At 37.1% G+C, this 27,391-nt stretch overlaps 6 protein-coding genes, 10 non-coding genes and 3 pseudogenes across 20 annotated transcripts; 9 read left to right on the top strand and 10 right to left on the bottom strand.

The window, feature by feature from the left end:
- Positions 1-2,631: 2,631 nt before the first annotated feature.
- On the top strand, positions 2,632-2,704 carry TRNAV-AAC (transfer RNA valine (anticodon AAC)). Its single transcript has one exon. It is a non-coding gene; the product is annotated as a tRNA-Val (tRNA).
- Positions 2,705-2,855: 151 nt separating this feature from the next.
- Positions 2,856-2,928, bottom strand: TRNAV-CAC (transfer RNA valine (anticodon CAC)). Its single transcript has one exon. It is a non-coding gene; the product is annotated as a tRNA-Val (tRNA).
- Positions 2,929-3,021: 93 nt separating this feature from the next.
- On the bottom strand, positions 3,022-3,094 carry TRNAV-CAC (transfer RNA valine (anticodon CAC)). The gene has a single exon. It is a non-coding gene; the product is annotated as a tRNA-Val (tRNA).
- Positions 3,095-3,179: 85 nt separating this feature from the next.
- On the bottom strand, positions 3,180-3,252 carry TRNAV-AAC (transfer RNA valine (anticodon AAC)). The gene has a single exon. It is a non-coding gene; the product is annotated as a tRNA-Val (tRNA).
- A 73-nt stretch (positions 3,253-3,325) lies between these two features.
- On the bottom strand, positions 3,326-3,398 carry TRNAV-UAC (transfer RNA valine (anticodon UAC)). The gene has a single exon. It is a non-coding gene; the product is annotated as a tRNA-Val (tRNA).
- Positions 3,399-3,484: 86 nt separating this feature from the next.
- TRNAV-AAC (transfer RNA valine (anticodon AAC)) lies at positions 3,485-3,557 on the bottom strand. Its single transcript has one exon. It is a non-coding gene; the product is annotated as a tRNA-Val (tRNA).
- A 73-nt stretch (positions 3,558-3,630) lies between these two features.
- TRNAV-UAC (transfer RNA valine (anticodon UAC)) lies at positions 3,631-3,703 on the bottom strand. Its single transcript has one exon. It is a non-coding gene; the product is annotated as a tRNA-Val (tRNA).
- An 85-nt stretch (positions 3,704-3,788) lies between these two features.
- On the bottom strand, positions 3,789-3,861 carry TRNAV-AAC (transfer RNA valine (anticodon AAC)). Its single transcript has one exon. It is a non-coding gene; the product is annotated as a tRNA-Val (tRNA).
- Positions 3,862-5,116: 1,255 nt separating this feature from the next.
- On the top strand, positions 5,117-5,189 carry TRNAV-UAC (transfer RNA valine (anticodon UAC)). Its single transcript has one exon. It is a non-coding gene; the product is annotated as a tRNA-Val (tRNA).
- Positions 5,190-5,992: 803 nt separating this feature from the next.
- On the bottom strand, positions 5,993-6,065 carry TRNAV-AAC (transfer RNA valine (anticodon AAC)). The gene has a single exon. It is a non-coding gene; the product is annotated as a tRNA-Val (tRNA).
- A 1,356-nt stretch (positions 6,066-7,421) lies between these two features.
- LOC149709947 (glutathione S-transferase class-mu 26 kDa isozyme 51-like) lies at positions 7,422-8,624 on the bottom strand. The gene is made up of 2 exons (XM_089858355.1): positions 8,319-8,624; positions 7,422-7,926 (listed from the first exon to the last, which is right to left on the bottom strand). Exons 1-2 carry the CDS (start codon positions 8,531-8,533, stop codon positions 7,479-7,481), a joined length of 663 nt encoding a protein of 220 aa, XP_089714481.1. The 5' UTR covers positions 8,534-8,624; the 3' UTR covers positions 7,422-7,478.
- A 599-nt stretch (positions 8,625-9,223) lies between these two features.
- Positions 9,224-10,537, bottom strand: LOC149709946 (glutathione S-transferase Mu 1-like). The gene is made up of 2 exons (XM_089858368.1): positions 10,087-10,537; positions 9,224-9,724 (listed from the first exon to the last, which is right to left on the bottom strand). Exons 1-2 carry the CDS (start codon positions 10,293-10,295, stop codon positions 9,271-9,273), a joined length of 663 nt encoding a protein of 220 aa, XP_089714494.1. The 5' UTR covers positions 10,296-10,537; the 3' UTR covers positions 9,224-9,270.
- A 1,382-nt stretch (positions 10,538-11,919) lies between these two features.
- LOC149709945 (glutathione S-transferase Mu 4-like) lies at positions 11,920-13,085 on the top strand. 2 transcript variants are annotated; one of them, XM_089858335.1, is made up of 3 exons: positions 11,920-12,031; positions 12,134-12,411; positions 12,558-13,085. In XM_089858335.1, the coding sequence occupies exons 2-3, from the start codon at positions 12,179-12,181 to the stop codon at positions 13,012-13,014; spliced, it is 690 nt and encodes a 229-aa protein (XP_089714461.1). In that variant the 5' UTR covers positions 11,920-12,031; positions 12,134-12,178; the 3' UTR covers positions 13,015-13,085. The 2 variants fall into 2 exon arrangements, with proteins under 2 accessions (XP_089714461.1, XP_089714470.1); XM_089858344.1 differs by having other exon boundaries at positions 11,955-12,031; positions 12,155-12,411.
- Positions 13,086-13,806: 721 nt separating this feature from the next.
- Positions 13,807-15,021, top strand: LOC149709944 (glutathione S-transferase-like). The gene is made up of 3 exons (XM_089858325.1): positions 13,807-13,921; positions 14,013-14,275; positions 14,492-15,021. Exons 2-3 carry the CDS (start codon positions 14,037-14,039, stop codon positions 14,946-14,948), a joined length of 696 nt encoding a protein of 231 aa, XP_089714451.1. The 5' UTR covers positions 13,807-13,921; positions 14,013-14,036; the 3' UTR covers positions 14,949-15,021.
- A 607-nt stretch (positions 15,022-15,628) lies between these two features.
- On the top strand, positions 15,629-16,683 carry LOC149709943 (glutathione S-transferase-like). Its single transcript, XM_089858315.1, has 2 exons — positions 15,629-16,031; positions 16,181-16,683. Exons 1-2 carry the CDS (start codon positions 15,691-15,693, stop codon positions 16,635-16,637), a joined length of 798 nt encoding a protein of 265 aa, XP_089714441.1. The 5' UTR covers positions 15,629-15,690; the 3' UTR covers positions 16,638-16,683.
- Positions 16,684-17,407: 724 nt separating this feature from the next.
- On the top strand, positions 17,408-20,754 carry LOC149709942 (glutathione S-transferase-like). 3 transcript variants are annotated; one of them, XM_089858276.1, is made up of 3 exons: positions 19,156-19,345; positions 19,471-19,714; positions 20,188-20,753. In XM_089858276.1, the coding sequence occupies exons 2-3, from the start codon at positions 19,479-19,481 to the stop codon at positions 20,642-20,644; spliced, it is 693 nt and encodes a 230-aa protein (XP_089714402.1). In that variant the 5' UTR covers positions 19,156-19,345; positions 19,471-19,478; the 3' UTR covers positions 20,645-20,753. The 3 variants fall into 3 exon arrangements, with proteins under 3 accessions (XP_089714408.1, XP_089714415.1, XP_089714402.1); XM_089858282.1 differs by lacking the exons at positions 19,156-19,345; positions 19,471-19,714 and adding an exon at positions 17,408-17,726 and having other exon boundaries at positions 20,188-20,754; XM_089858289.1 differs by lacking the exons at positions 19,156-19,345; positions 19,471-19,714; positions 20,188-20,753 and adding exons at positions 17,408-17,726; positions 18,290-18,824.
- Positions 20,755-22,400: 1,646 nt separating this feature from the next.
- LOC149709941 (glutathione S-transferase pseudogene) lies at positions 22,401-24,194 on the top strand (annotated as a pseudogene). Its single transcript, XR_016376362.1, has 2 exons — positions 22,401-23,077; positions 23,431-24,194. The product of XR_016376362.1 is annotated as a glutathione S-transferase pseudogene (transcript).
- Positions 24,195-25,031: 837 nt separating this feature from the next.
- Positions 25,032-26,060, top strand: LOC149709940 (glutathione S-transferase pseudogene; annotated as a pseudogene).
- Positions 26,061-26,395: 335 nt separating this feature from the next.
- Positions 26,396-27,232, top strand: LOC149709939 (glutathione S-transferase Mu 1 pseudogene; annotated as a pseudogene).
- The last annotated feature ends 159 nt before the right edge of the window (positions 27,233-27,391 follow it).

Here is a 27,391-nt window from a genome sequence, read left to right as displayed (position 1 = left end):
AATGATTTCTCCAATGAAGTAATTAGGGAAACCAAACCAATTTATCTTTTAAAAAAATCGATTTTCAGTAACAATGGGTGAAAATTAAAATTACTGATCAGTAGACCTCAAAATAGGTCTATTTTTAAAAACTAAAGAAAATGTGTTTAAAACCCCTTTATTCTGCTCCAAAAATGTTCTAAACATTCGGTTCTTGCCTGCCAAATAAAGGTAACAAGAAAAGGTGGCTATTTTTTGTATCAACTAGATGGGTCTATAATATTATAGCTAAGCTCCGGCGATAATTCATAAAAAAGGTAATTAGCATAAAACCTTTCTCTCTCTCTCTTTTTTTTTTGTTAAAAAAAATCCGAATTTAATTGCCAAGGGGGGCTAGAATGGAATCGATAATTTGACTTGGTCGGTTAACGACTTTACATGCATAATGGCCGCTCGCGAGTGTCTGAACTGAAAATTCGCCAGGTTATTTACAAAAGGTTGAGTGAGATACCCAGCCCAGCCTGAAATCTGGAAAATTCCGGCTTTACAGGGTGACCACTGAAAATTGTAAATTCCTTTGAAGGAAATATAGGAAATTTATACTTGAAATATAGAAAAATATAGGAGGAAAATGGTGTAAAATATAGGAAAATGAAGTTGTTTTTTTTTTTAGAAAAAATTGATATCCATATATGAAGTACCAAGAGACTATATTTTAATTGCAAATAAAAATTATTACTGACACGAAAAATCGATCAGTGATAAAATATCACATGGGTTATAACAATTAATTATAGGAGAAAATAGGAAGAACTTGAAAGGACTTAAAAATATAGGAAGAAATAGGAAGGACCAAGGAGAAAATAGGAATATGGGAAAAGCGGTCACCCTGAATTTAGCACAGGAACTATACGTGCGTAACCTTTATTAAAGAACCTCACGTTGTTAAGAGGAAAATGTAAGATAATTTTGGTTTATTCAATCAACCAGCATTGTCCTATATGTCCCCCCTCCCCCCACTACCACTTCAATCCTTCTGCACCAAAATACACCTTTTCAAAAATGGGCGTTGTACGTCGGATTGAAGTGAAGTGACGCAAGAGAGAGAATGAGGATTCACCAGTAAAGGAGAAAAGTAAAGGTTAATAGCTACAATATTCAAGGGAGAGAACTGAAAGACATGTATTTACGACTCGAGCGACGTACATTTTGAACAATATGATTTTTAAATAAAGGCAAGGACCTTTTCCATGATAATATTAATTTCCTAACCTACTCCTCTTTCATCTTAGCCGACATTCTCCGTGCTGTAATTTAATTCAATCTTAGTCAACCAACCCAAATTAAATCAAGCGCCTAAAACTTAATTATAATATCAAACTTTCCTAAGCTAAAATTTGCACAATTCAGCAAAGTATTTATGGAATAAAATTAGGGAGGAATGCTTTGTCAAGACAAGGCTTACGCTATTTCAAGAGTCAGCAGACGACAAAATGGGGTAAGTACTAAGTACCAGCCTTTTCCGTGAAAAGCTTGTTCAAATACCCCACTTTTTCATGAAATTTTGTCCAAATACCCAACTTATCAATGAAAATTTTGTTCAAATTCCAAACTTTCCAATGAAAATTTTGTTAAAATTCCAATACAAACTTTTCCATGAAATATTTGCTCAAATACCCAACATTTCCATGAAAATTTTGTTCAAATTCCCAACATTTCCATGAAAATTTTGTTCAAATTCCAAACTTTTCCATGAAAATTTTCTTTAAATAGTGAAACTCAAAAATAACCTAACGGTACGCTTTCAATTTCTATTCCTAAACTAATTAATATAATTAAATCGTCTGAGAGAAAGAAGCAAAAGTGTGCCAAACCCCTTTTGTTATTCAGCTTAGCCCAGCGCTATAAAACGTCTTATCCCCGGACAATAGAGAACCCCATTGATTTCTTAAGAAGAGTTTACAGTACACAGGAGTCTATTTTTATGTATTTTCTTGACCCTTCACTTTCAATGCACGTTCCAGGGCCTTTGTTGGTCCCCCCGCGCGGCCAGCCACTCACGCTATATTGCGTGACCCTCTTGGTCCAAGTTCTATATTGTACTTCTATATATTATACTATACAGTACAATACCAACTATACTATAACAGAGTTATTCCTCCATTTTCTCCCTCTGTTATTACATGGGGGGTCGATGAAGTAATATGGAAAAGTGTTCTTTTGGGACCTTTTTATAGAAGTCTCAACAAAATAGGCCATTTCCACCCACCTACATGTTTATACACCAATTTTTGGGCGTGGTTTACTGACCATTTGATTAATTAAACAACACTTGGTTGTTTTTAAATTGATTAAAATTGTTTGACTCGGAAATATTTCAACTCTGTGAAGTTCAGGACTATTCAATAATAATTACAATTAAACTTAAGTCTATTTGGAACTAAGACTCGTTTAGAAATACAGAGATTTCAGAAGCGTTTTAGATAAATGTCTTAACTCGGGCAGTTGGAATTCGAATTCAGCGCTAATCTAAGCTCACGCCCAAATGCCCGTTGGATAAGGAATGGAATGTGACCCAATTTTGGAATAATTAAGTCGCTCAAAGGGTTTGGAAATTTAATGGGAAATTTTGGCTCGACGTCAAGCCTTCATGTATCTATGGTGTAGTGGTTATCACGTCCGCCTAACACGCGGAAGGTCCCAGGTTCGAGCCCTGGTAGATACAACCTAATTTTTTTTCTTTGGCAAAAACAATGACAGCAACTTCGTGGTCCAACATTAATTTTTTTAAAAAATTATCAGAGCCTTTCACAGGTGCATCATACGCTTAAATATTTGTGAATGTACGAAAATTTTTATCAAAAATTGGTTTGTTCTGTATCTACCAGGGCTCGAACCTGGGACCTTCCGCGTGTGAAGCGGACGTGATAACCACTACACCATAGATACGTGGAATTACATTGAAGTTCAACTTTTCAGGGTCATATCGATTTAAATAAGAAATAAAGAATTAACTAGTACGTTTTTAAAAATTAATTCCATTGTATCTACCAGGGCTCGAACCTGGGACCTTCCGCGTGTGAAGCGGACGTGATAACCACTACACCATAGATACGTGCTATAGTTGCGAAGTCCAACTTTTCAGGGTCATATTGATTTAAATCAGAAATTAAGAATTAATTTATAAAAATTGTTCAGGTTGTATCTACCAGGGCTTGAACCTGGGACCTTCCGCGTGTTAGGCGGACGTGATAACCACTACACCATAGATACGTGCAAATCCAATTCGTCTAGCTTTGTATTATACAAATATGAATTAAAATTAAATATGATAAAAATTATCACTTGTATCTACCAGGGCTCGAACCTGGGACCTTCTGCGTGTAAAGCAGACGTGATAACCACTACACCATAGATACGTGAAAGAAGTACCAAGTCCAACTTTTCAGGGTCACATTGATTTTATTTATGAATTAAAAGCATTGGTTATCAAAATATTTCCTGTTGTATCTACCAGGGCTCGAACCTGGGACCTTCCGCGTGTTAGGCGGACGTGATAACCACTACACCATAGATACATGCTCACCCTGGTGGTCGAGCTTCAACTTATTTAATTTCAAATTAAATGTAACTTATAAAAAATTTTAAAGCTGTATCTACCAGGGCTCGAACCTGGGACCTTCTGCGTGTAAAGCAGACGTGATAACCACTACACCATAGATACGTGGTTTTCTTTCAAATGGAATTCGTCTTGTCTTATCTTATTTAATTACAAATTAGAATTAACTACAACAAAATTTTGTTCCAGTTGTATCTACCAGGGCTCGAACCTGGGACCTTCCGCGTGTTAGGCGGACGTGATAACCACTACACCATAGATACGTGAAGATTGACTCGACCCCAATATTTCTCACTCAATTTCTTGCCATATCTTAAAGAAAATTCCAGGCCTGTCGATATTATTGCTATCTAATGGGGGAGTGGTTTATAAATAAATTTATTTATACAAGTCCTGCCAACATAAAAAATTTGATAAAAAAAATTTCAAAGCAAAATGATATATAATCCTCAACAACTTTAAACTAAGCTAGTTAAGTTTAATTGGGAAACTTTCCTCATTTATAAGTCTAATATTTTTACATTACTCACCCACCCCTCCCAAATCCAACCCAGACTAGAAAATTATCCATTCGGTATTGAAGCTACTGTACTATTTTTTAACCTACCAATAACTTACACTACATATCCCTACGCCAGTCACCCCATACACTGAATTTTCCAATTGAAACATCGATAGAATAAATCCCCAGTATAACCAAACCAACTTCAATCGTTCTTTGACAATAAAGATAAGAACAAAAGAAAACCTCCAGTCCTCCACTCAGTTCCAAGGTTTTTTATGAAGGGGGTTTTATGGTAAAGATTAGAAGATGACTGTCCTCAGGGGGAAATGGGGGGCATCACCCCACGCCCCAGAAGGGATTAAAGAAGCGCGTCAACTCAGAACCCATTTCCCATAAAATAAAAGACGAGAAAAGTTCATTCGTCTATCGAAAAACAGATCCTCGGGGAATTTGTCTGTTCATAGTAACCAAGTTAATACGGTGAAAGCTTTAATAGAAGCTTTATTTTGTTATGTTGTATTAGGCTTTCACTCTATTAAAAGGGTAACAAAGAATCAAAAGCGAACAGATTTCCCATTTCGACAACAAACTCGTCTGAAATTTCAAATCGCGCTAAAGCCCCTAAGCCTAAAGTTGAGTTGGGAATCTTTGAAGTTTTGACACAATAAGTCAATAAGCTAAATTTAGAACGAGTCGAGGGGAAAAAAGGCACATAATTTTTAAGCCTATTTAGATAAAAGTTTAAACTGAATTTTCAGATAATAAGTTAAAGTAAAACGTTTGACAGGAGCTTATAAGTCTAACAGTTTATATTATATTGCTGCTAACAATAAATAAGACCTATTTTCAAAACAAGCTAACCCTTTCTTGCCCTTTAGGCGTAATATAAATCGTCTGTTAATATTAACAACTGAGGAATTTCGTATTATAATATTTGACGGACAGACATTTCTAATGATCGCATTTTCCCCCTTAATAGGTATGTACAATGCGTTGAAAAACGTAGTCTTCATGTATCTATGGTGTAGCGGTTATCACGTCTGCTTTACACGCAGAAGGTCCCAGGTTCGAGCCCTGGTAGATACAACCTGATTTTTTTTATTTCTTTTTTGAATTAATTACATTTAGGTCTAAAATGTTTGGTGTTTTTAATTTCCCGATAGAGCTCAAATAATAAATAAATAAGTAAATAGATACGATGTTCCCTTATGTAGTTGTAACTTCTTTAAAACTAATTAAACGGTTTAAACTCGACTCTAAAGGTGTAAAGGTCGTGTATATTTAAGTTATCTATAATTAAACTTAATTAAATCAAGTCCGGAGAAGTGTATGTTTACACAATGCAGTACTAAACTTGAAACTACACGCGTCATACTAAACTTTAATCAATAAGGTGGGTTTAATTGAAAACTGTCAAATTTTCCAAGCTAATTTGCATAAAATTAGGTCCCGGTCCTCTCTTAAATCCGCCTAATAATTGCCTTAATTGTCATTCAATTTGAGCCGAGGTAAGAGAGAGATTCTAAGTAAAATAACACTAAATCGAGTAATTTAATTAGTAGTAGTAGTGTAGTAGTCTAAATAATTAGACATCGATTTTCCCAAGTTATTCGAACAATATTGCTCACTTTGCAATCAATTTAAATAGCTAATTAGACCTAAAATAGGTTAAAATTAACGACTTGAATTGATTTTTGAAAACTAAAGTCCTGACATCTGTGATTGAAAATTAGTACTAAGCGATCTAATTCAAAAAACGTTAAAAATAATTTTAAACTACTTTGGTTAATATTAAAAATTGATTCTTAAAATAAATACATTAACTTTGGTTTAATTGTTTAGAATAATTAAATTAAAATTTAGAACAAAAATTAAAAAAAATATCAGGTTGTATCTACCAGGGCTCGAACCTGGGACCTTCCGCGTGTTAGGCGGACGTGATAACCACTACACCATAGATACATACCACCTACCGGCAAATATACGAAACATATACGAGGCCGTCACTCGCTTTCAGATAAATGCTACATGCCCCCCCTCCCTTTCTATCTCTCTCCTCTACAGAAGGGGAAGGAAGTTCTCTTCTCAAACTTTCTTTTCCCGGCCCAAAGATACTAAGAAACGCTACAACTGTACTACATTCTTCTCTCCAATGTCAAGTCAGGAAAGGGGTAGAAAATTTGGCTCGAAAACTGTACTTCACCCCCAACCTAAACTATGTTTACTAACAATAGCTGGGACGGGGTTAGAAAAATCTCAGACTTCCGTACTTGGTGAAATTTCAACCTAACCTCATACTGCTTAATTATAATAATAGTTTTAATTTTCCCTAATAGTTAAAAAATTAAAATAACAGTCATTAAACTGTAATAAAACGAACTATTTATATTTTAAACTTTTAAGCCTAAGGAATTCTTGAAAATTTAAATTTGGTTTAAGGGTCCAGGACTCAATAACAATAATAATGCAATTTTGACAAATATGTTTCCTTAAAAACATTTTAAATGGGCTTTACACAATTTAAAAATAAGCATGCCGGGATAATAATAACATAAATATACCATCTTACCCGAAATTATCTTGATTGTATAAACTGCATAGCTTCCCCGGCCCCCGCGGTCCTGGGATGACAGGTTGAAACATGAATGCCGGTGAATCTCCTCAAACATCGGGACAAGGCTTAGCAATCGTCAAAAACAATGTCAAATTAGGCGGCAAAATTGTTCATGCAAAACACACTCGAAACGCGAATAGTTTATGCAAATGGCACCTAAAATTTGCAAATAAAGCTAATTTGTACTTCCACGAGTTAATTAAAACCAGAATTGGCTAATTAACTAGACTTATTTATATAATTTCGATTAAATAAAAAGTTAAGATAACGACCGTGACCCAGAGAGTTAATCGGTGGTTTACCGTTACTAACTGCAAAAAACTTTCGCTTTCGTGACGTCACTCCCCCTCCTAGCCCCCTATCCCACTCCAAAGCCAACAGGTCCCGGGCAACAGGGGGGGTAGGAGTTTTCCGTTACATTTCAAATTTTCAAAAACTGCGTATTTATACCAAAGGTTAATTATGCAAATTATCTGAATTTCAAGTCAAAATAAAACTTATATTTTCTATAAGATGATGTAGTAAAATTTATTTATGCTGGTAAATGTTAGAATTAAGAGAATTTTCAAGTTTCAATAAATAAAATAAATGTCAACGGCGCGTTTAGAAAGCATGGAGGCATAAAACACAACAGTAACTAGTAGTAGAAATGTAAAATTACGTTCATACACGAAAAAAAAATGAAATAAGATAATTTTAAAGTGTCAAAATTGAACTTAATTTATTTTAATTATAACAAAGTACTGGAATTAATTGGGATTTCAAACAGTGGGTGGTGGTAATTCGGGAGTGTTTCCAAAGAATGCAATAGATCCAAACAATGGCCATCTTTCGTATTTATCAGATTCCATATAGGCCTTAACATTAGGAAGGGCTTTAAATCTTTTTCGGAAGGCGATAAGATTATCCAATCCATCCAAGCATTTGGGAACCAAATATAAATGTTGATCCAAAGTTTCAAAAAGAATGAAATCGACATAGGTCAGCTTCTGTCCAGCAATCCAAGGTCCTTCTCCAACATATTTATCAATCGCTTTCAATTGGTCAGGAAGTTTGGAGATATAGTCGTCTTTCAAGGATTCAAATTTAGGGTTCAAAATTAACCGAATTAAACCCCATCTCAAATCTTCCGCTACTTGTTCCATTAAAGATTGGCGTAGGAACTCGGTATCAGTTTCTCCAAAGAGACCGTTTTTTCTTGCAATGTGTCTATAATAGGGGTCAAAGGTCATTTTGTCAATGGAATATACTTTGAACTATGATTAGGCTTAAAAATAATTCTGTGTTATTTTGGCAGTCATTGAGACTAAAGTATGAATAATCATATTTTAAAACTTCATTAGAGGGGTCAACTATTCAGGAAATTGGATTCAAAGGGACTTTTTATGGCAGGCTTGGTATTTCTAATGAAGTTAACGTCTTTTAACAGGTTTCAAATAAAAAATATTTTGTGGTTTCCACTACAGTTTATTTTTGGCATAAGACTCCTAGCGTCTTTTCTAATAGGGGGTCTCCCATAAAGGGAGCCTTTCAAATTTCAAAACAACTACCGTTGGGGTAAAATTAAAACATGACAACAAGAGACATAACATAACACTTACCTGGCAATTGCCAAACACTGCGTAATTTTTAAATCACCATCGATGTAATATGGCAAATTGGGAAAATCCAAACCCAAATTAAACTTTTGTTCACCAAACCACGTCTCTGGATCGGCAATTCTTCTGTCTTCAAATTCAATTTCCAAATGTCGTAACATCATTCTAACCGGTTCGGCAACGGCCCTAACTTTCCAATAACCCAAAATTGGTGCCATTTTATAGCCGCGTTAATTATCTTCGGAACTTTTTAGAGAGCTAACCTTCGCCTTGAAAATGGCGACGCCGAATAACAAGCGACGCGGGAGTATTCTATATATGTAAAGAAAAGTTGTTTTTTTCCGGAGTTGGTTTCAACTAAAAGTTGCAATATAATCGAACCTACACTCCCCTCTGAGCGGATATTTTTAAAACATAATTTTAAAGGCCGAGTGTCACTATATTTATATAAACATAGATCGTGTGCGCTAAAGGGGCTAGAGAATTTTCCTCCCCTTGTTTCTTAACTTTAACAGCGCATGCGCTTTATGGTTGCCAGTAATTTGTTATAAGAGCATCTCCTGCATTAACTCAGGTTTGGACACTGAATGATAAATACTGAAACGAACAGAATACTACAAGCTTTTCAGCCTGTTGTGGATAGCGGTTGAATTGACACGTCACAAGTGACGTCAGCAAACTATCTCTGACCAGATTCTATCAATCAAGGGTGTTTAATGAAACTTTTCCTTTATAAGGCGTACGTTTATTCGTACAGCGTTTTTAACTTGAACTGAATCAAACCACTCCGGTTTGGCAGGTTTTGATTTTTTTTTTTTAACATCCTCTGATAAATCAAAGGGTGCGTCTTATCAGTCCTCTTAAAATGTCTGTCAGAACATTCAAAAATAATTCAATCATACAATGGATAAGATTTTTGTTATCAAATATTTATTGAATTGAATTGAATTAATTTTTATATGACAGGTGGTGGTAAAGGTGAAGAACCTCTGGCTCCGAAGTAAGCTGTAACAGCAAACAACCCCCATCTGACGAATTTATCGGATTCCAAGTACTTTTTGACGTTTGTCAACTCTCTGAATCGTTTTCGAAAGGAGATCAAATTTTCCAATCCTTCCAGGCAATCAGGGGACAAGTACAAATGTTGGTCCAACATTTCGTAAAGCAGGAAATCAACGTAGGTCAATTTTTGACCAGCAACCCAAGGTCCATCTCCAACGAAATTGTCAATCGCTTTAAATTGTTCCGGAAGTTTTTTAATTAAATCGCCTTTTAGTTTTTCAAAGTTTGGGTTAAATGTTAGTCGAATTAAAACCCATCTCATATCATCAATAACTTGTTCTAATTGCGATGTTCGAATGAGTTCAGAGTCGGTTTCTCCATAAAGTCCGTGTTTTCTAGCTAGATGTCTGAAAAGAAATGCTGGTGTTCAAATAAAGTTCACGGAAAGTCCGATCTACCATAGCCCACTCGATCACGCGCTCAACGACGTAAGCTATAGCGCGAACAGCTTGCGTCCGTGAGCTTGAGTGTGGATCGAGTGGGCTATGGTTCTACTCGAGAGAAATTTCCTTGCAAATGCTCTGTCTGCTGTTTATTTCATGTCGCATTCTATTGGTCACTGATTTGTAAAAAAAAGGTTTTATCAAAGCAAACGACATATTTTAACCAATAAACGAATAAAACATTCTCTCGAGATACCCATCAGTTGAAATAAACAAATTCAACTGTGAATGAGTCTTATAATTTGCATAATTAAAGTTAAACTAACCTGCAAATAGCCAAAGACTGTGTTATTTTGATATCCCCGTCAATATAATACGGTAAATTTGGAAAATCCAAATCCAATTTGTATTTGGTTCGATCCCAAGTTTCATTATCGATTCTACGATCTTCAAAATCGATTTCCAAATAATGCAACATGTATCGAATAGGCTCGGCTATAGCCCTAATTCTCCAATAGCCTAATACGGGAGCCATATCGCGATAATATCGCTAAAAACGTTTACTCCAAACCTTAAAAAATTCGAGTGCTAAGCCTTGGTCGAAAGTTAAACACGAAATGACTTTGAAAATCGTTCGGAAATGAAGTTGAGCAGCTGCTATGGTTATTTTCAAACTTCAAGGATAATTAAGATAGTGGCGATACTTTGAAGGACGTTCAAGAGCTTAGCAATTGTCGCAGACAAAAATCTAAGGGCCTTTGTAACACCCCATTTAATTTAACGTATCTTATCAAACACCATTTATAAAATCCTCGTCGTAAGATAAACATTTATAATACATAATAAAGTTTCAGTCACTAAGTAATCTTGTTGCTTAAAGGGAACGTGAACGGTTCAAACATATTAATAGACTATTCCACTAATTCCAGATGAGAAGTAAATACCATAGGGGTGGGGAGAGGTCACCATCTTGGGTTATGTCCCCTGGCGCCAAGAAGCTCCATCCGCTAGAGGCAACGCGAGTCGGCTAGCTTAACACCTCGTGTAGAGAACTCTAAAAACTCCGTCTGGTGTTGGTTCTGGCCCCAAGGAGATAACCCAAGATGGCGACCCCCGCCTATGATGTTGGTTTCTATTTAGAATGATTAAAAATGCTTAAGAACGTTAATACAACCTTCTCAAAAGTAGGAAGTAAAATAGAATATAAATTAAAACTAATATTGGTATTAAATCTTCTGAATTTAAAATTTAAAAAAGTCAATATAAATTTTTTTCCTGTTTCTCGAAAAAAAATAAACGCAATTTTATGCTTAAGAAAACACTATACACAATGACAGGATATGGTTTATAAAGTTACGTTAAATGATTTTGACAAATCTTTTGTTGAAAAAATATATACTTCAAGCGTGCACGAACCAATGGGCGTTGTCAACATATGCAACAAAAAAATAAAAATACAAGAAAAATAGATATTTAACGCCTTTAAGTTGTAAAACCATTCCATGGCAAAGTTTAAATTTGAAACGTGATGTTTAAGTATCCCTTTACCATAAATATATTTTTTTATAAGCTTAGCTGAAACAACAATGTCACGTTAGCCTTGAAATCAACTCGATTTCCCGTTGTGACTCATATTTTGTGTCAGTTTAACTTCACACCGCGTTAGAAGCTAATAAGATACGGGTTTTTATCTCCAGAATAGGGATTAACTAAATATAATTAGGTGTATATATGAAAAGATCCGTACTCCCCGCCTCCCCAAGCAAAAATATCTCCCTGTACACTCGAACTCTAGCGTTTCTCGAGGGGTAAATCACTGAGGAAAAAAAATATCCCATTCAAACCAGATGGAATTGTTCCAACAAAATAAAGTTAGCTCCCCTAACTTCGAACAGCTCTAATTTGGAACATCACGCGGATATTTCGACGGGTGGTCCCAAAGTGAATGCCCCTTGAAAAACCCAAGCTTGTTGTTTATTTCGCGCGTATAAATGTTTCACCCTTGACCTCAAATATCTTGGACATGCGCAGATGTAATATTTTTCCAAAACCGTCACATTGGACCCGACCCCAAAATTGCTGAACTGCAGCTCTAAATTGAATAATTTTTTTAATTAAAAACCGTAGTAGTTTTCCCCTTGGCCATTTTGACCTTGATTGTTTACAATACTTGGAAAAAAATAATAAATGCAAAGCGTTCCTAGTCGTTCTCTTACTTGCTCTCTCAGACTCAGTCTTGGCGTCGACCGATAAAGAGAAGGGTTATCTTCGGTAAGCCTGTTGCTCAATTCAATTTAAATATTTTGTGTAGTAAGCCACGTAGGCCTAGGTCTAATTCATCAATTTTTAATACTGGTTTTTCAACTTTTAAAGAACATTCTTTTGCAAATATAGTCGCTAAAAGTAAAATCATCAATCATGGCTCCAGTGGTTGGATATTGGAACATTCGTGGTTTGGGAGAACCCATTAGAACTCTTCTCCATTACGTCGGGGTCGACTTTGAGGATAAAAGATACGCGTTTGGAGATTTGACCGATTTCGCCACCAATGAATGGATGCAGGAAAGAGAAAAACTGGGGCTGGAATTCCCTAATATTCCATATTATATCGATGGAGATATTAAAATCACTCAAACATTATCCATTATGAGGTAAACTTAAATAAATAAATAAACATTTTGCAGTCTTGGACTCTGGGTCACCGTTTTCAAGTTTTGTATTTTACGGATGGCCCCTTAAATTTAAATAAACTGAAAGACAATGTTAAGCCTAATTTTCAAAATTAAATTAACTATAGATACTTGGCGAAGAAACACGGTCTTCAGGCCACAAACGAGTTGGACGAAATCAAAGCAAATACTCTGGAACAAATCACTAGGGATGTCATGAACGAACTCGTTCGACACGCTTACTTCCAAAATGACGCAGTTCCCGAACAGTTCAAGAAAATGGGAGAGCAAAGGCTACTCGGCTGGGTCAAAAACGTTTCGGACAGTTTGAAGGACAATCAATGGCTGGTTGGAAACAAGCTGACTTACGTCGACTTTTTGATGGTGGAATGCTTGGACCAGTTGATTTACTTACATCCTAAAATTGTGACGGATTACCCCAACATCGCCGCCTACATCAAGCGTCTCGAAGCTTTACCAGGAGTTCAGAAATACATGCAAGGCGGCAAATACAAGATATGGCCCTTCTATAGCCCCTTCGCTACATGGAGCGGTGCCGGAGATGCACCCAAACGACCCATTTAAAAAGTATTAACTGTGGAATTAAATGTACATGATTTTTCTACATGAAATAAATTTTGTAATTGAATAATAATGTTTTCTTATACATTCAAATGCAAAAGTCAAGGGATTCCACGACAAGTCCTAAATGCGATGTTTAAGTATCCCTTTACCAATTGTTCCACCCAAAGACCAATCTGTCCCATTGGCTTCTACTCCTATATCATCGTTTCCCCAACTTGTTAAGTAAATATAAAAAGATCCGTGAACGCCCCCAAGCAAAAATCTCCCCGTATTCTCCATCTCTAGCGACTTTTCGAGGGGTAAATCACTGGAGTGAAAATGCCATTAAAAAAAATTAGAATTGTTCGAACAAAATCATTTATATATATCAAAAAGTTCTTTGTTTGGGTGTCTGCTCTTTATACACAATCACAATTCTTTAATTTTCGAATTCGCATTGCCAAAAGTTGCGAAAAAAAGGTAGGTTGTTAATTTCTTTAAAAACAACCACACAACGTAGATATATTTCGACGGATGGTCTCCCAAAGAGTATTTAGTGTTTACATGGACGGAAAACTCTATTCGGTTTCCACTAACTTTAAACACCCAAGCTAATTGTTTAATTCGCGCGGAAAATGTTTCACCCCCTTGACCTCAAAATAAATGTCTCGAGCATGCGTAGAAGGAATACTTTTCCAAGAGAGTCAAATTTGACGCGACCCCAAATCGCTTAACTGCAGCTCTTGATTCAATAAATATTTAATTAAAATTGTTTTAGATTTCCCCTTGACTATTTCATCCTTGATAGATAACAACAATTGGGAAACTATAAAAGCTAAGTGTTTCTACACGTTCTCTTACTTATTTTCTCAGACTCGGTCTTGGCTACAAGACCGTTAAAGCGAAAGAGCTCTTGGTTTATCTTAGGGTAAGCCTGTTGCTCAGTTTAAACATTTCTTAGCGTAAGCCACGCTATTCATAAATTTCTACTTCTGGTTTTTTCAACTTTACAAATATAGTCTCTAAAAGTAAAATCATCAATCATGGCACGTCCAGTGGTTGGATATTACGACATTCGTGGTTTTGGTGAACCCGTTCGAACTCTTCTGCATTACGTCGGAGCCGACTTTGAGGATAAAAGATACCAGTTTGGAGAAAAGCCCAACTTCTTCTCCAAGAACAAATGGATGGATGAAAGAGAAAAATTGGGACTGGACTTCCCTAATATACCCTACTACATCGATGGAGATATTAAAATTACTCAAACCGTCGCCATTATGAGGTAAACTTATATAAATAACCATTTTCCCGTTTATTTAACATAAACCGTTTTCAAGTTATGTTACGAATATTTTACGGATGACCCCTTATATTTAAATAAGAACCTGAAAGACATTAAGGGGTCATCCCTAAAACACTCCAAAAGTGGCAAACAGTGTCCAACATTCCACTTAATTTGCAACGTTAAGCCTAATTTACTAAACTCAATAAACTATAGGTACTTGGCGAAGAAACACGGACTTATGCCCACAAACGAGTTGGACGAAATCAACGCAAATACTTTGGAACAAGTCTCGATGGACATCATGTTAGAAATCATAAATAGCGTTTTCCTCCGAGGTGAAGATATTTCCGAAGACATGAAGAAAATGGCAGAGCAAAGGTTATTCGGCTGGGTCAAAAACATTTCGGACTTTTTGAAGGACAATGAATGGCTGGTGGGAAACAAGCTGAGCTACGTCGACTTTATGATGGTGGAATCTTTGGACAAATTGGTGTACTTACACCCTAGAGTAGCGACGGAATACCCTAACCTTGCCGCCTACATCAAGCGTCTCGAAGCTTTACCAGGAGTTCAAAAATACATGCAAGGCGGTACATTCAAGATTTGGCCATTCTTTGGCCCCGTCGTTAGATGGGGTGGTGGCGGAGATGCACCCAAACGAGCCTTTTAATAAAGAATTAACTGTGAAATTAAATGTTTATGATTTTTCTACATGAAATAAAGTTTCTAATTTAACAAAATAATGATTTCTTACTCGTACAAATACAAACCCCAAAGTCAAGGGATACTTGAAGTCAAGGCATGACCTAAAAATATTCATGTCAGGCAAAGTCCGAAATGCGATGTTCAAGTATCACTTTACCAATTGTTCGACCCAAAACACCAATCTGGCACATTGGCTTCTACTCCCATATCATCGTTTCTCAACTTGTTAAGTACATACCAAAAGATCCGTGAACGCCCCCAAGCAAAAATCTCCCTGCTCTACCGTTTTTCGAGGGGTAAATCACTGGGGGGAATGCCATTCAAACCAGAGAGAATAGTTCGAACAAAATCATATATATTTCAGAAGTTGTTTGTACATTTGTTTATTTAGATGTCTGTTATTTCAGATATATTTCGACGGATGGTCTCCCAAAGAGTATGTACAGGAAACTCTATTCGGTTTCCACTAACTTTAAACATCCATGCTAGTTGTTTATTTCGCAAGGAAAAATATTAAATCCTTAATTGAACTTAAATATGTCAGTCATGCTTAGATGCAATATTTTTTCCAAAACCGTTACATTTGACCCGACCCGACAATCACTGAACTATCTCTTATAATTCAATAGATATTTAATTACAAGTCATTGTAGTTTTCCCCTTGACTATTTCAACCTTGATAGATAACAATAATTGGAAAACTATAAATGCTAAGCGTTGATACACGTTGGATTACTTATTCTCTAAGACTCAGTCTTGGTTATACACCGATAAAAGAGCTCCTGGTTTATCTTCGGTTAAAATCATCTGTCATGGCACCAGTGGTTGGATATTGGGACATTCGTGGTTTGGGAGAACCCGTTCGAACTCTTCTGCATTACGTCGGAGTCGACTTTGAGGATAAAAGATACCCGTTCGGAGATTTGACCACCTTCTTCACAACCAACGAATGGGTGCTGGAAAAAGATAAATTGGGGTTGGAATTCCCTAATATTCCCTATTACATCGATGGAGATACTAAAATCACCCAAACATTATCCATTATGAGGTAAACTTAAATAAATAAATAAACATTTTGGCATCCGGGACACCGTTTTCAAGTTATGTTTCGAATATTTTACGGACGGTCCCTTAAATTTAAATAAGAAACTGAAAGACAATGTTAAGCCTAATTTACAAAATTCAATTACTATATAGATACTTGGCGAAGAAACACGGTCTTCAGGCCACAAACGAGGTGGACGAAATCAGAGCAAATACTTTAGAACAAATCGCGATGGATATCATGAACGAAATTATACGTGTCTCTTACTACCAAGATGACGATGTTCCCGATGAGTTTAAGAAAATGGGAGAGCAAAGGTTACTCGGTTGGGTCAAAAACGTTTCGGACAGTTTGAAGGACGATGAATGGCTGGTGGGAAACAAGCTGACTTACGTCGACTTTCTGATGGTGGAATGGTTGGACAAGTTGATTTATTTACACCCTAATGTAGTGACGGATTACCCCAACATCGCCGCCTACATCAAGCGTCTCGAAGCTTTACCAGGAGTTCAGAAATACATGCAAGGAGGCAAATACAAGATTTGGCCATTCTTTAGCCCCGCCGCTAAATTTGGTGGTACCGGAGATGCACCCAAACGAACCATTTAAAAAGTATTAACTGTGGAATTAATGTTCATGATTTTTCTAAATGAAATAAAGTTTGTAATTTAACAACATAATGATTTCTTATTCGTGCAAACGCAAAAGTCAAGGGATACTTGCAGTCAAGGCAGGACCTAAAAATATTCCATGTCAGGCACAGTCCGAAATTCCATGTTTAAGTATCACTTTACTAATTGTTCGACCCAAAACACCAATATGAAAAGATCCGTGAACGCCCCCAAGCAAAACTCTCCCCATACTTTCCAACTCTAGCGATTTTTCAAGGGGTAATTAACTGGGGGCAAATGCTATTCAAAACTATACTCAACCCGCACCATTTTTACTTAAGCACCCTTTTGTTCAATTTTAAAGTTGCGAAAAAAGGTAGGTTAGTTTCTTAAAAAAACAACATAACGCAGATATATTTCGACGGATGGTCTCCCAAAGAATATTTAGTGTTTAATTGGATAGGAATCTCCATTCGGTTTCCACTCCCCTTTAAATACCCATGCTAATTGTTTATTTCGCGCCAAAAAATGTTTCTCCCCTTGACCTCAAATGCCTCGAGCATGCGTAGATGTAATATTTTTCCAAAACCGTCAAATATGACGCGACCCCAAAATCGCTTAACTGCAGCTCTTGATTCAATAAATATTTAATTAAAATCTGTTTTAGATTTCCCCTTGACTATTTCAACCTTGATAGATAACAACAATTGGGAGGGAAACTATAAATACTAAGCGTTGATACACGTTCTCTTACTTATTCTCTCAGACTCTGTCTTGGTTACAAGACCGTTAAAACTAAAGAGCCTTAGATTTATCTTCGGTTACAAGCAAATATAGTAAAACCATCGATCATGGCTCCAGTGGTTGGATATTGGAACATTCGTGGTTTGGCAGAACCCATTCGAACTCTTCTGCACTACGCCGGGGTCGACTTTGAGGACAAAAGATACGAGTTTGGAGATATTTCCACCTTTCTTTCCAAGAACGAATGGATGCAGGAAAAAGAAAAATTGGGACTGGACTTCCCTAATATGCCCTACTACATCGATGGAGATATTAAAATCACGCAAACATTATCCATCATGAGGTAAACTTAAATCAATAAATAAACATTTTGCCGTCAGGGAAACCGTTTTCAAGTTATGTTACGCATGGCTCCTCATATTTAATCAGGGATTAGATTTAATTTTAGACGGAGGAATGGAGAACGAGTAATCTGGGCGCGCGTCAAAGTCCCGGACCTCCTTCCATGGGACGGAGGGTGGTATGAAAGAAGAGGCGGGTCATAGCGACAGAGGTAAAAAGGAATTACCTCCGTATTTTTCGCCGTCCTCGTCAGAAACGTCATCAAAACGTAGTTTAAGTGAGCCAATAAGATAATTTAAACTTTTCGTTACGTGTTGGAGGGATCGGGGGCTCTATACTGGGCTATGAGTCGGACTGAAATAAATACTAACCGTTCTCCATTCCTACTTCTAAAATTTAATTTATCCCTGATTTAATTAAGAAACTGATTAAGACATTGATTTCTAATTTAATTAAGGGGTCATCCCTAAAACACTCCAACCATAAGTGGAAAACAGTGTCCCTCGGAACCTCCCACTTTATTTGCAACGTTAAGCCTAATTTACTAAACGCAATTAACTATAGATACTTGGCAAAGAAACACGGTCTTCTGGCCACAAACGAGTTGGACGAAATCAAAGTAGATACTTTGGAACAAGTCTCGATTGATATCTTGAACGAAATCATACGTAGCGTTCACTACCGAGGTGGTGATTTTACCGAAGAGATGAAGCAAATGGGAGAGCGAAGGTTAAACGCATGGGCCAAAAACGTTTCGGACTTTTTGAAGGACAATGAATGGCTGGTGGGAAACAAGCTGACTTACGTTGACTTTATGATGGTGGAATCTTTGGACAAGTTAGTTTACTTACACCCTAAAGTAGCGACGGAATACCCTAACCTTGCCGCCTACATCAAGCGACTAGAAGCTTTACCAGGAGTTCAGAAATACATGCAAGGAGGAACGTACAAAATTTGGCCACTCTTTGGCCCTATCGTTAAATGGGGTGGTAGCGGAGATGCACCCAAACGAACCATTTAAAGCTGTGGAATTAAATGTTCATTTTTTTCTATATGAATTAAAGCTTGTAATTTAACAAAATAATATTGATTTCTTATTCGTGCAAACACGAACGTCATGTGATAATTATAGGCTACGTATTCAAAGCATGACCCTAGTCTAAAAGTCTGCCATACATTCCTGCAACAAAGTAATTATTTAATACCGTTTGCATTGGCATTTTTCATGGAGTAATTAAGGGGTGACCTTCAACCCCCAAACATCAGGGCAAAGGCATTTAAAAATGTATTTAATAAAAAATATATCGAAATCGGATATTTGAGCAAACCCCACAATCGTGGAAAGCTGAGGGATGATTTTTAATTGGATTTAATTAGCTCGTGACATAGTAAATCAAAATAATCAGAGTGCATACCGAAGTGACTCTTAACCCATCACCTTTTTTTAAAAAAAAATTTCAATAAAACATCGGAGTAGTTTACCCCTTGTCCTTTGCGACCTTGAAGGTTTTTAATACTTGGAAAAAATAAATATTGCGTGAAGGTTGCCACGCTTGTACCTCGTCTCCCAGTCGCCGCAACGACAGGTGAAGGGAAAGATCAAGGCGTGTATCTTCTTCGGTAAGCCTCTTTTGTTAATCCATTGAAACATTTTTGCAATAAATGGGCTTACTTCCTCAAATTTTTATATAACTGTTTTGTGTTTTTTTTCCTTCTTCAACTTTTCAAAATGGCGCTGATTCAAGCTTCAATCATGGCCCCTGTTGTTGGATATTGGAACATGCGTGGCTTGGGAGAACCCATTCGTACTCTTCTCCATTACGTCGGGGTCGAATTTGAGGATAAAAGATACGAATTTGGAGATATGTCCAACTTCTTCGCCACCAACGAATGGATGCAGGAAAGAGAAAAATTGGGATTGGATTATCCTAATATTCCTTACTACATCGACGGAGATATTAAAATCACGCAAACTCTCGCCATTATGAGGTATTCTTAATATATTAATACTTTAAACATAAGTTTATAAGTATGTTCCTCCATAAGTATGATACTTCCTATACTTCGTAATGCTAGAAACTTACAGCTCGAGCTAGTTCCAGAACGACGGAAGCGAGAAGTTCTACACTCGGTGGTGGTTAATTTTGCTGGACATCCATCTAGGTCCTATTTAGTCTGCATTACTAAGCCCAAATTTGACAGCAGCGCCTCACCAGGTGTCTTCGCTTTACCTCGAATCTATGACCTACCTCACTCACTTCATGACAAGCTCCAGTTTCTAAGTTATCAGTGACAAACTTATGGGGAACATATCTTATGAACTTATGTTTAAATTAATGGCCCCTTTGATCACTCTCGTGTCCCCCTCGTTTTAAAATAAATCGTCTGCTATTTCTTTTGGACAAGTTTTAGGATAACTTAGGCAAAGTTAAGCCTAATTTATTAAATTCAATTAACTATAGATACTTGGCGAAGAAACACGGTCTTCTGGCCACAAACGAGTTGGACGAAATCAAAGCAAATATGTTGGAACAAGTCTCGATGGATATCACGAATGAAATTGGTCGTATCGCTTACTTCCCAGATAACGATTTTCCCGAAGAGTTCAAGAAAATGGGAGACCAAAGGCGACTTGGCTGGGTCAAAAACGTTTCGGACAGTTTGAAGGACGATCAATGGCTGGTGGGAAACAAGCTGACTTACGTCGACTTTTTGATGGTGGAATCTTTGGACAAGTTGATTTACTTACACCCTCAAATAGTCACGGATTACCCTAACATCGCCGCCTACATCAAGCGATTAGAAGCCTTACCAGGAGTTCAGAAATACATGCAAGGCGGAAAATACAAGATATGGCCCTTCTTTAGCCCCGTCGCTAAATGGAGTGGTAGCGGAGATGCACCCAAACGAATCATTTAAAAAAGTATTAATTGTGGAATTAAATGTACATGATTTTCTACAATAAATAAATTTCGTAATTTAACAATAACGATTTCGTATTATATTTCAAAGTGCTTTTTACTAAACTATCTAACTATTTAATTAAGATTATAATTGACTGGTCCTGCGGTGAAGAAATAGGCTGTTGCTTTTATTTTTTAACCTCTAAAACACAAAAAGAAATTTATAGAAAACCTCTATTGGGGCATGTTAGGCCTAATTCATTACACTAACGAACAATTTCCTACGAAGAACTAAAACGTCTCACCAAGAAGCCTAAATAAATTCAATTCTTCCCCAGATATCCCCAGTTGCATATCCTTCTCCAGGAATACATACAGCTACTTGGAATCATTGTGCCCTCATATCTCCCATGTTAACTTATACGCGGGCATTGTAGGCCGGACTTGAGAACCTACTATCTGTCACGCCTATTAATAATTCTGATGACGTCTTTCTAATTGTAATTTCATTGGTTGGTACTTCGTAGCAACGCGAGGTCCTACGTGGGCGCAAGGTGCAACAGATAAGATTATTAATTCGCGGAGTAACATTCATCATACATAATGATTAGTCTAGCAGCTAGCTCTTTCCACAAACCCCGCCTAGATACGTTGACTGAAAATGGCTAGGTAAACAATGACTCCAATTACCTGTATGCATTCCTGGCTTTACTAACCTATAGCTATAGCTGACTAGGGTAAAAACATCCCACGAAAGCTAGGCCCAAAAATTGCCGAACAGGGCACTCTATGGATTAAGCGAAGTCTTCCAAAAGGGCAGGCGAAACAAACAAAACCCCTTTCTTTATTACGTCAGACAAGAAAGAAAGAAAGAAACCGATAAATTGGTCTTTGGAGACGATATTAGCTCTTTTTGTCCATCGTTTCGTTTCCTCTCCCTAATTCTTTTTTCTTCTTCTTCTTTCGGGATCAGCAAAGAGCAATTTCCGCAATTGCCAGCGAAATTCCCTATACGGTATGAGATCTTAAAGCTTCCAATCCAATGTTTGTGTAAACGAGAAAACTCGGTCCATTCGTAGTTTGTTGGACTAACAGCTATCGACGGGCGATTTGGGAAATTGGGGATATTGCGTCTCCAGGGAGGGTCAAAGTTGATACCAATTATAGAAGTCAATAAGGGTTAGCTTTATAAATACAATTGGATTGAAGTAATTTCAGGCGATTAAATGTTGTACTATCAAGGTGGAATGAACTATACGAGCGGAATTTTGTGACTTGGGCCGAGTGTTTTTTTTTTTTTGGTTCTTTTCTATCTTGTTTACTAAGAACTTTTTATTTCTTATTAATAAAAATAAAAATAAGGAAAAAATAAGCTTAGTTTGGTATTTTCAAGTATTTTTTCTCGAATTATATTTAATGGTTTGTATTTTCAATTTATAATAGGTTGTTGACAGATCCCATAAAAGTCCAGGGAACTTTCAAAATGTGTAAATAGGTCTTTTTCGTCTGCTTGAATGAGGGTTAAGATGGAACATCCGGTGGTATCCGGACAACAAAGACTATAAATAGGGCTTCAACGTTACAAGTCCAAAACATTTAGTCCTTATTGTTTGAATCCATATATTTGCACAGAAGTCTGCTCAAAGGCTTAACGAATATGTATAAATGAATGAATAAACACTAGGAAGGACAAGGTCGTTTCCTTTCATAGACTTCTGAGTGACTAATCACCTGTTTTTTTTTTTTTTTTTTTTTTCCACCGACTAGCACTAGTGCTTAGCCGTTAGGCCTTGAGCACCAGGAAGAATTGAGCGGGAGACCCTACGCGGCCCAGCACTGACGGGGGCCGCTAGGTCGTATGTGTGTAAGCAGGGAAGGAAATGAGGTTTACTTGGGAGGTGACGGAAGGTGGCATTGGGGTAAGTCACCTCCGGCGGACACGGGACAGTCGGCACCTATAGGGTAGGAACGCCGACATGTGTCGTATTCCCTCAAACTTTGCCGCCCAGAAGCTAATCACCTGTTAGTTCAAAATGCGTTCAGTGCAAGAAACCACATAGATCGGTTCCGTTCTGTACAGGTATACACACTGGCAGCCCGGCTGTATAAAAGTATTTTTTCGCGGTAAAAACGGGGGGGGGGAGGCAATCTACCTGATAAAATATTACTTCAGTCTACATATAACCATAACGTGAAGTTTCGATTGTTAACGTTTCTCCTTTCTAAGCCTAACTTAGATAAGATTACTGTTTAATCTCGCTACGGCACTTAACAGCAAACCCCCTAAATATTGTCAAGTGTTGATATCCCATTATTATATAATCAATTTAGCCTTCAAATCTCTCAAAGACCCTTTTATAATTCTAATAAATTGACATTGTTCTGTCTTAATCAAGAAAATACTGACGTTGGGGCCTCTCTGGGTGACAAATTCGTCCTAGAAAACCAAGTAATTATATTAATAGTAATGAAGAAATGTATAAGTCGAGGTCGTAAACTTAATTCACAACCTTTTATAGATAGGGCGCATGCGCTAAAGGGGGCCAGAGAAATTAATCCCCCCCCCCGTTTCTTAACTTTAACAGCGCATGCGCATCAGGGTTGCCAGAAATTTGTTATTAGAGCATTTCCATTCCTGCATCATTCAGGTTCGGACACTGAATGATCCAGTACTGAATCGAACTGAATTCTTCAATCTATTGTAGATAGTGGTTGAATTGCACACGTCACAACTAACTGGCAACACTTGCCCCGCCCACTACTACCTATTAGTAAAAATACTTAATTCTCTCTATTAAACAGTTTCTCATCAACAATACAAAGATGTCAAAACCAACATTAGGGTACTGGGATTCACGTGGTGTTGCTGAACCAATCAGACTCATGCTTCATTACTTGGAAATCGACTTTGAAGACAAAAGATACGTACTTCCGGATCCATTACCAAATCAACCTTATGACAAGAGCGACTTCTTGAAAGATAAAGACAATTTGGGTTTACTTTACCCCAATTTGCCTTATTACATAGACGGGGACGTAAAGGTTACTCAGAGTTTGGCCATCGTCCGATACTTGGCCCGCAAGTACGATCTAATGCCCAAAGAAGATGGACATTTGATTCGAGCCGAGATATTGGAACAAGAAAGTCGGGATTTCATTAAAAAATTTACAACCATTTTCTTTCACCCGAGTTACGATCAAGCTTACCAAGAATGTTTGAAACGTTTACCCGAAAGTTTGAAATATTTCTCTAAAGTTTTGGGGGATTCAAAATGGTTCGTTTATCCGGAGAAATTAAGTTACGTTGATTTTCTTATTTGGGAAACTCTGGATCATTACAAAATTCTTTTCGCGGAACAAGTCAATTCCCACGAAAATTTGGTTCAATTTTCGCAAAGATTCGAAGCGATACCGTCGATAAAGAAATACTTAAATAGCGACACCTTTAAAAACGTTAGACTGTATAGATTTACTTCAAAATACCCCAGACATGAATTTACCCGTGATTAAATGTATTTTAAGCGATCAATGGAATAATAAAATTAAAATAAAATAAAACAAATAACAAAATTTAATTTCTTGAAGTTTAAAAAAACGGTGTAGAGCTTGCCTTACAAAGTATAAATCTATAACGTATGTCATAAGTTTATAAGATATATTCCATAAGTATGACACTACCTATGCTTCGTAATGTTAGAGACTTACAGCTCGAGCTAGTTCGAGGGAGAACGACAAGCGAGAATTGAAGTCCTATCTCGGTGGTTAATTTTGCAGGACTTCCATCTAGGTCCTATTTAGTCTGCATTACTAAGCCCAAATTTGAGAGCAGCGCCTCACCAGGCAATAATCGCTTTAACTCGAATCTATGACCTACCACATTCACTTCATGACAAGCTCCAGTTTGTAACCAGAGATTAACAAACTTATGGCGAACATATCTTATGAACTTATGGTATGTATAGTGTCATGTATATGGAGTATGTGCTTGTGATAAAACATTTATAGTTCTCACTTAATTGAAAATAATTTCCTAATCTTCTTTAGTTAATGTCGAACCCCTGCCTTTAACAGTTGTAGGTTTTATGACAAAACTTAAGTGGGGTGACATTCGAGAAGTCGGACAGAAGTTGGTAATAGCAAACCGGATTATTAGATTTCGTAGTGATTTTATTTTTTAGAAGATTATTTCATACTTTAGGTCATTTAAGTTGATATTTTAATATCAAATTATGTTCTTAGTGAATTTTGAAGTCGATTTTGGGCTTTTTAAACAAAAAATACATCAACTGAATGTACAGGATTTCGTCAAGTGTTCGACACCTCATTGATACTCTATATATGAAGCGTTACAAACACTTGAAGGTTATCCTATAGTTTATTTCACGCGGAGTGTTCAATGTTGTAAATATTTCATTACGTCCAAATTGCTATATTGAAAAAATATCTCAAATAGTAGCGTAATATAATTTCAATGCCACGTACAGAGTGAGCTACAGACAAGCGACTAGACAGGGCCTCTAGAAGTAGAAAACCGCTCCCCCTTCGCGCCTAAAAACTTGATAAAATAGACTTCGTAACAGTTAGCTGGCTACCACTCAAGCCCCGTTATAAAGAGAGGTGTGTGCCTCTGTCGTTGAGCTCTGACAAGATTAGGATTATTTCGGTGTAATTCTTTATCAACTTATAGAAAACAGTTATGGCTCCATTAGTTTATGGTTACTGGCATCTCCGAGGCTTAGCCGAACATATTGTCTTCCTATTGCACCACGCGGAAGCTGACTTTGAGGTCAAAAGGTACAATATCGCTAACGAACCTCCGTACAAAGCCGAATGGTTGAAAGAAAAGTACGACAAGGGTTTGGCTTTCCCTAACCTTCCATATCTCATCGATGGTGACACGCGCATAACTCAAAGTCTAGCCATTGTCCGCCGTTTGGCGCGAAAATTCAATTTGGCGGGAAAAAACGAGGATGAATTCACTCAGATTGATTTACTGGAGCAAGAAGCCAACGATCTCGAGATGAATTTAATTATATTGTCATATTCAAGATCCGGTGGCGATTTCGAAACTAATAAAGTCGAATACCTCAACAATTTGCCAGAAAAGTTGGAACAGTTCGCCAAATACTTGGGTACCCGTGATTGGTTCGTCGGGGACTCGGTGACGTATGTTGATTTTGTCATTTACGAAGCCTTGGATCACAATCGCATGTTCGCTATCGATATTTTCGACAAGTTCCCAACATTGAAAGCCTTTTTGAAACGAGTCGAATCTTTGCCCAATATCAAGAAGTATATGGAATCGAAAGAGTACCAAAGATGGCCCATTTACGCGCCATTCGCTCATTTTGGCGGGAAAGGAGAACTTCCCCAATAAATTTTACGTTTTTGTACGATTTATAAAAATAAACGATGATAAAATTTAACCAAAATGACTATTTTTATTTTGTGACTTTATGAATGTCCCCTTTTAATTTATACCTCAAGTTCTTGTCTGTTTCATAGATATATTACTATATCTATGGTCTGTTTAGAGAGGCCAATAGAAGGCAAGATTAAATATGCAAAAGTTGTTGACCAACAATGAAAATTTAAATCTTTCAAACTTGCATGTCACGTGGGAATATTACTAAATATTATTTTGTAAAAATTAGCTACACTTCCCGCTATTTTAAAAAAAAACCTATGAACATTCCTTATTTAAAGCGTGAGTAGACAATTTTCTAGTCTCAAGGACATACATCGCTTCAAGGTTATCTTCAGTATGAGAGATATTTTCCCGATAAGAGAGGCAAACAACTTAAACCAAATCCCTCATCACTGATTGAAAGTTATCGCAGTCTACCCTTGGCATCGGTCGATAGAACAAGACGAGCATCAAGTCATGGCTCCTTTAACCCTAGGCTATTGGAACTACAGAGGCTTTGGGGCCCCAATCCTGTACCTTCTTCATCATGTCGGAGCCGATTTCGAGTTCAAAATGTACGAAGTTGGAGACGCTCGTCCCGGAAAGTTCAAAGATAATTGGAGAAAGGTTAGCGGCGAAGTTGGTCTTGATTTCCCTAATTTGCCGTATTTAATCGATGGTGACGTCAAAATAAACCAAACCGTGGCCATCATGCGTCGTTTGGGAAGAAAATTCAATTTGGCGGGAAAAACCGAGGATGAAATCACCCACTTGGATATGGTTGAACAAGAGATTCGTGATCTACAAATTGCTTTGGGTGACTTGTGTTACAGTTCATTCCACGATCGTTTGAAACCAGAGTTTCTGGCCAATTTACCCCATAGGTTAGGGTTACTTTCAAAGTATTTGGGAGATCGCGATTGGTTCGTGGGTGATTCGGTTACCTACGTTGATTTCTTGGCCTACGAAGCCTTGGACCATAATAGGTATTTCGCGCCCGATATTTTTAACAAGTACCCTAATTTGGTGGCCTATTTGAAACGGGTTCAATCATTGCCTAATGTTAACAAATATATTAATTCTGATAAATACAAGGAATGGCCACTGTTTGCGCCTTTCGCTCATTTTGGCGGTAAAGGAGAAGCTCCGTTTTAATTAAAAAAGAAACGATTATTGTATCATATACTTAATTAATAAATTAAACTTATTAAAAGTTAATGGACTAAATTTTTATCGCCCTGCACAACCAGAAGGCCTCTTAAAAAGTCCCTGTACATATCAAAACAAACACTCCCACTTTTATCAAGGTTACTACCGGAAGTAAAACACTCTGGTTCGAGGAAGAATGCACTTTGG

The sequence above is a fragment of the Phalangium opilio genome, unplaced genomic scaffold (genome assembly GCF_054372755.1).
Source record: "Phalangium opilio isolate 3A_F unplaced genomic scaffold, DU_Popi_V2 ptg000011l_1, whole genome shotgun sequence".
Classification (NCBI taxonomy): domain Eukaryota; kingdom Metazoa; phylum Arthropoda; class Arachnida; order Opiliones; family Phalangiidae; genus Phalangium; species Phalangium opilio.
Note: the sequence above shows the minus strand (reverse complement) of the source record. Positions and strands in the feature narration are given on the sequence as shown.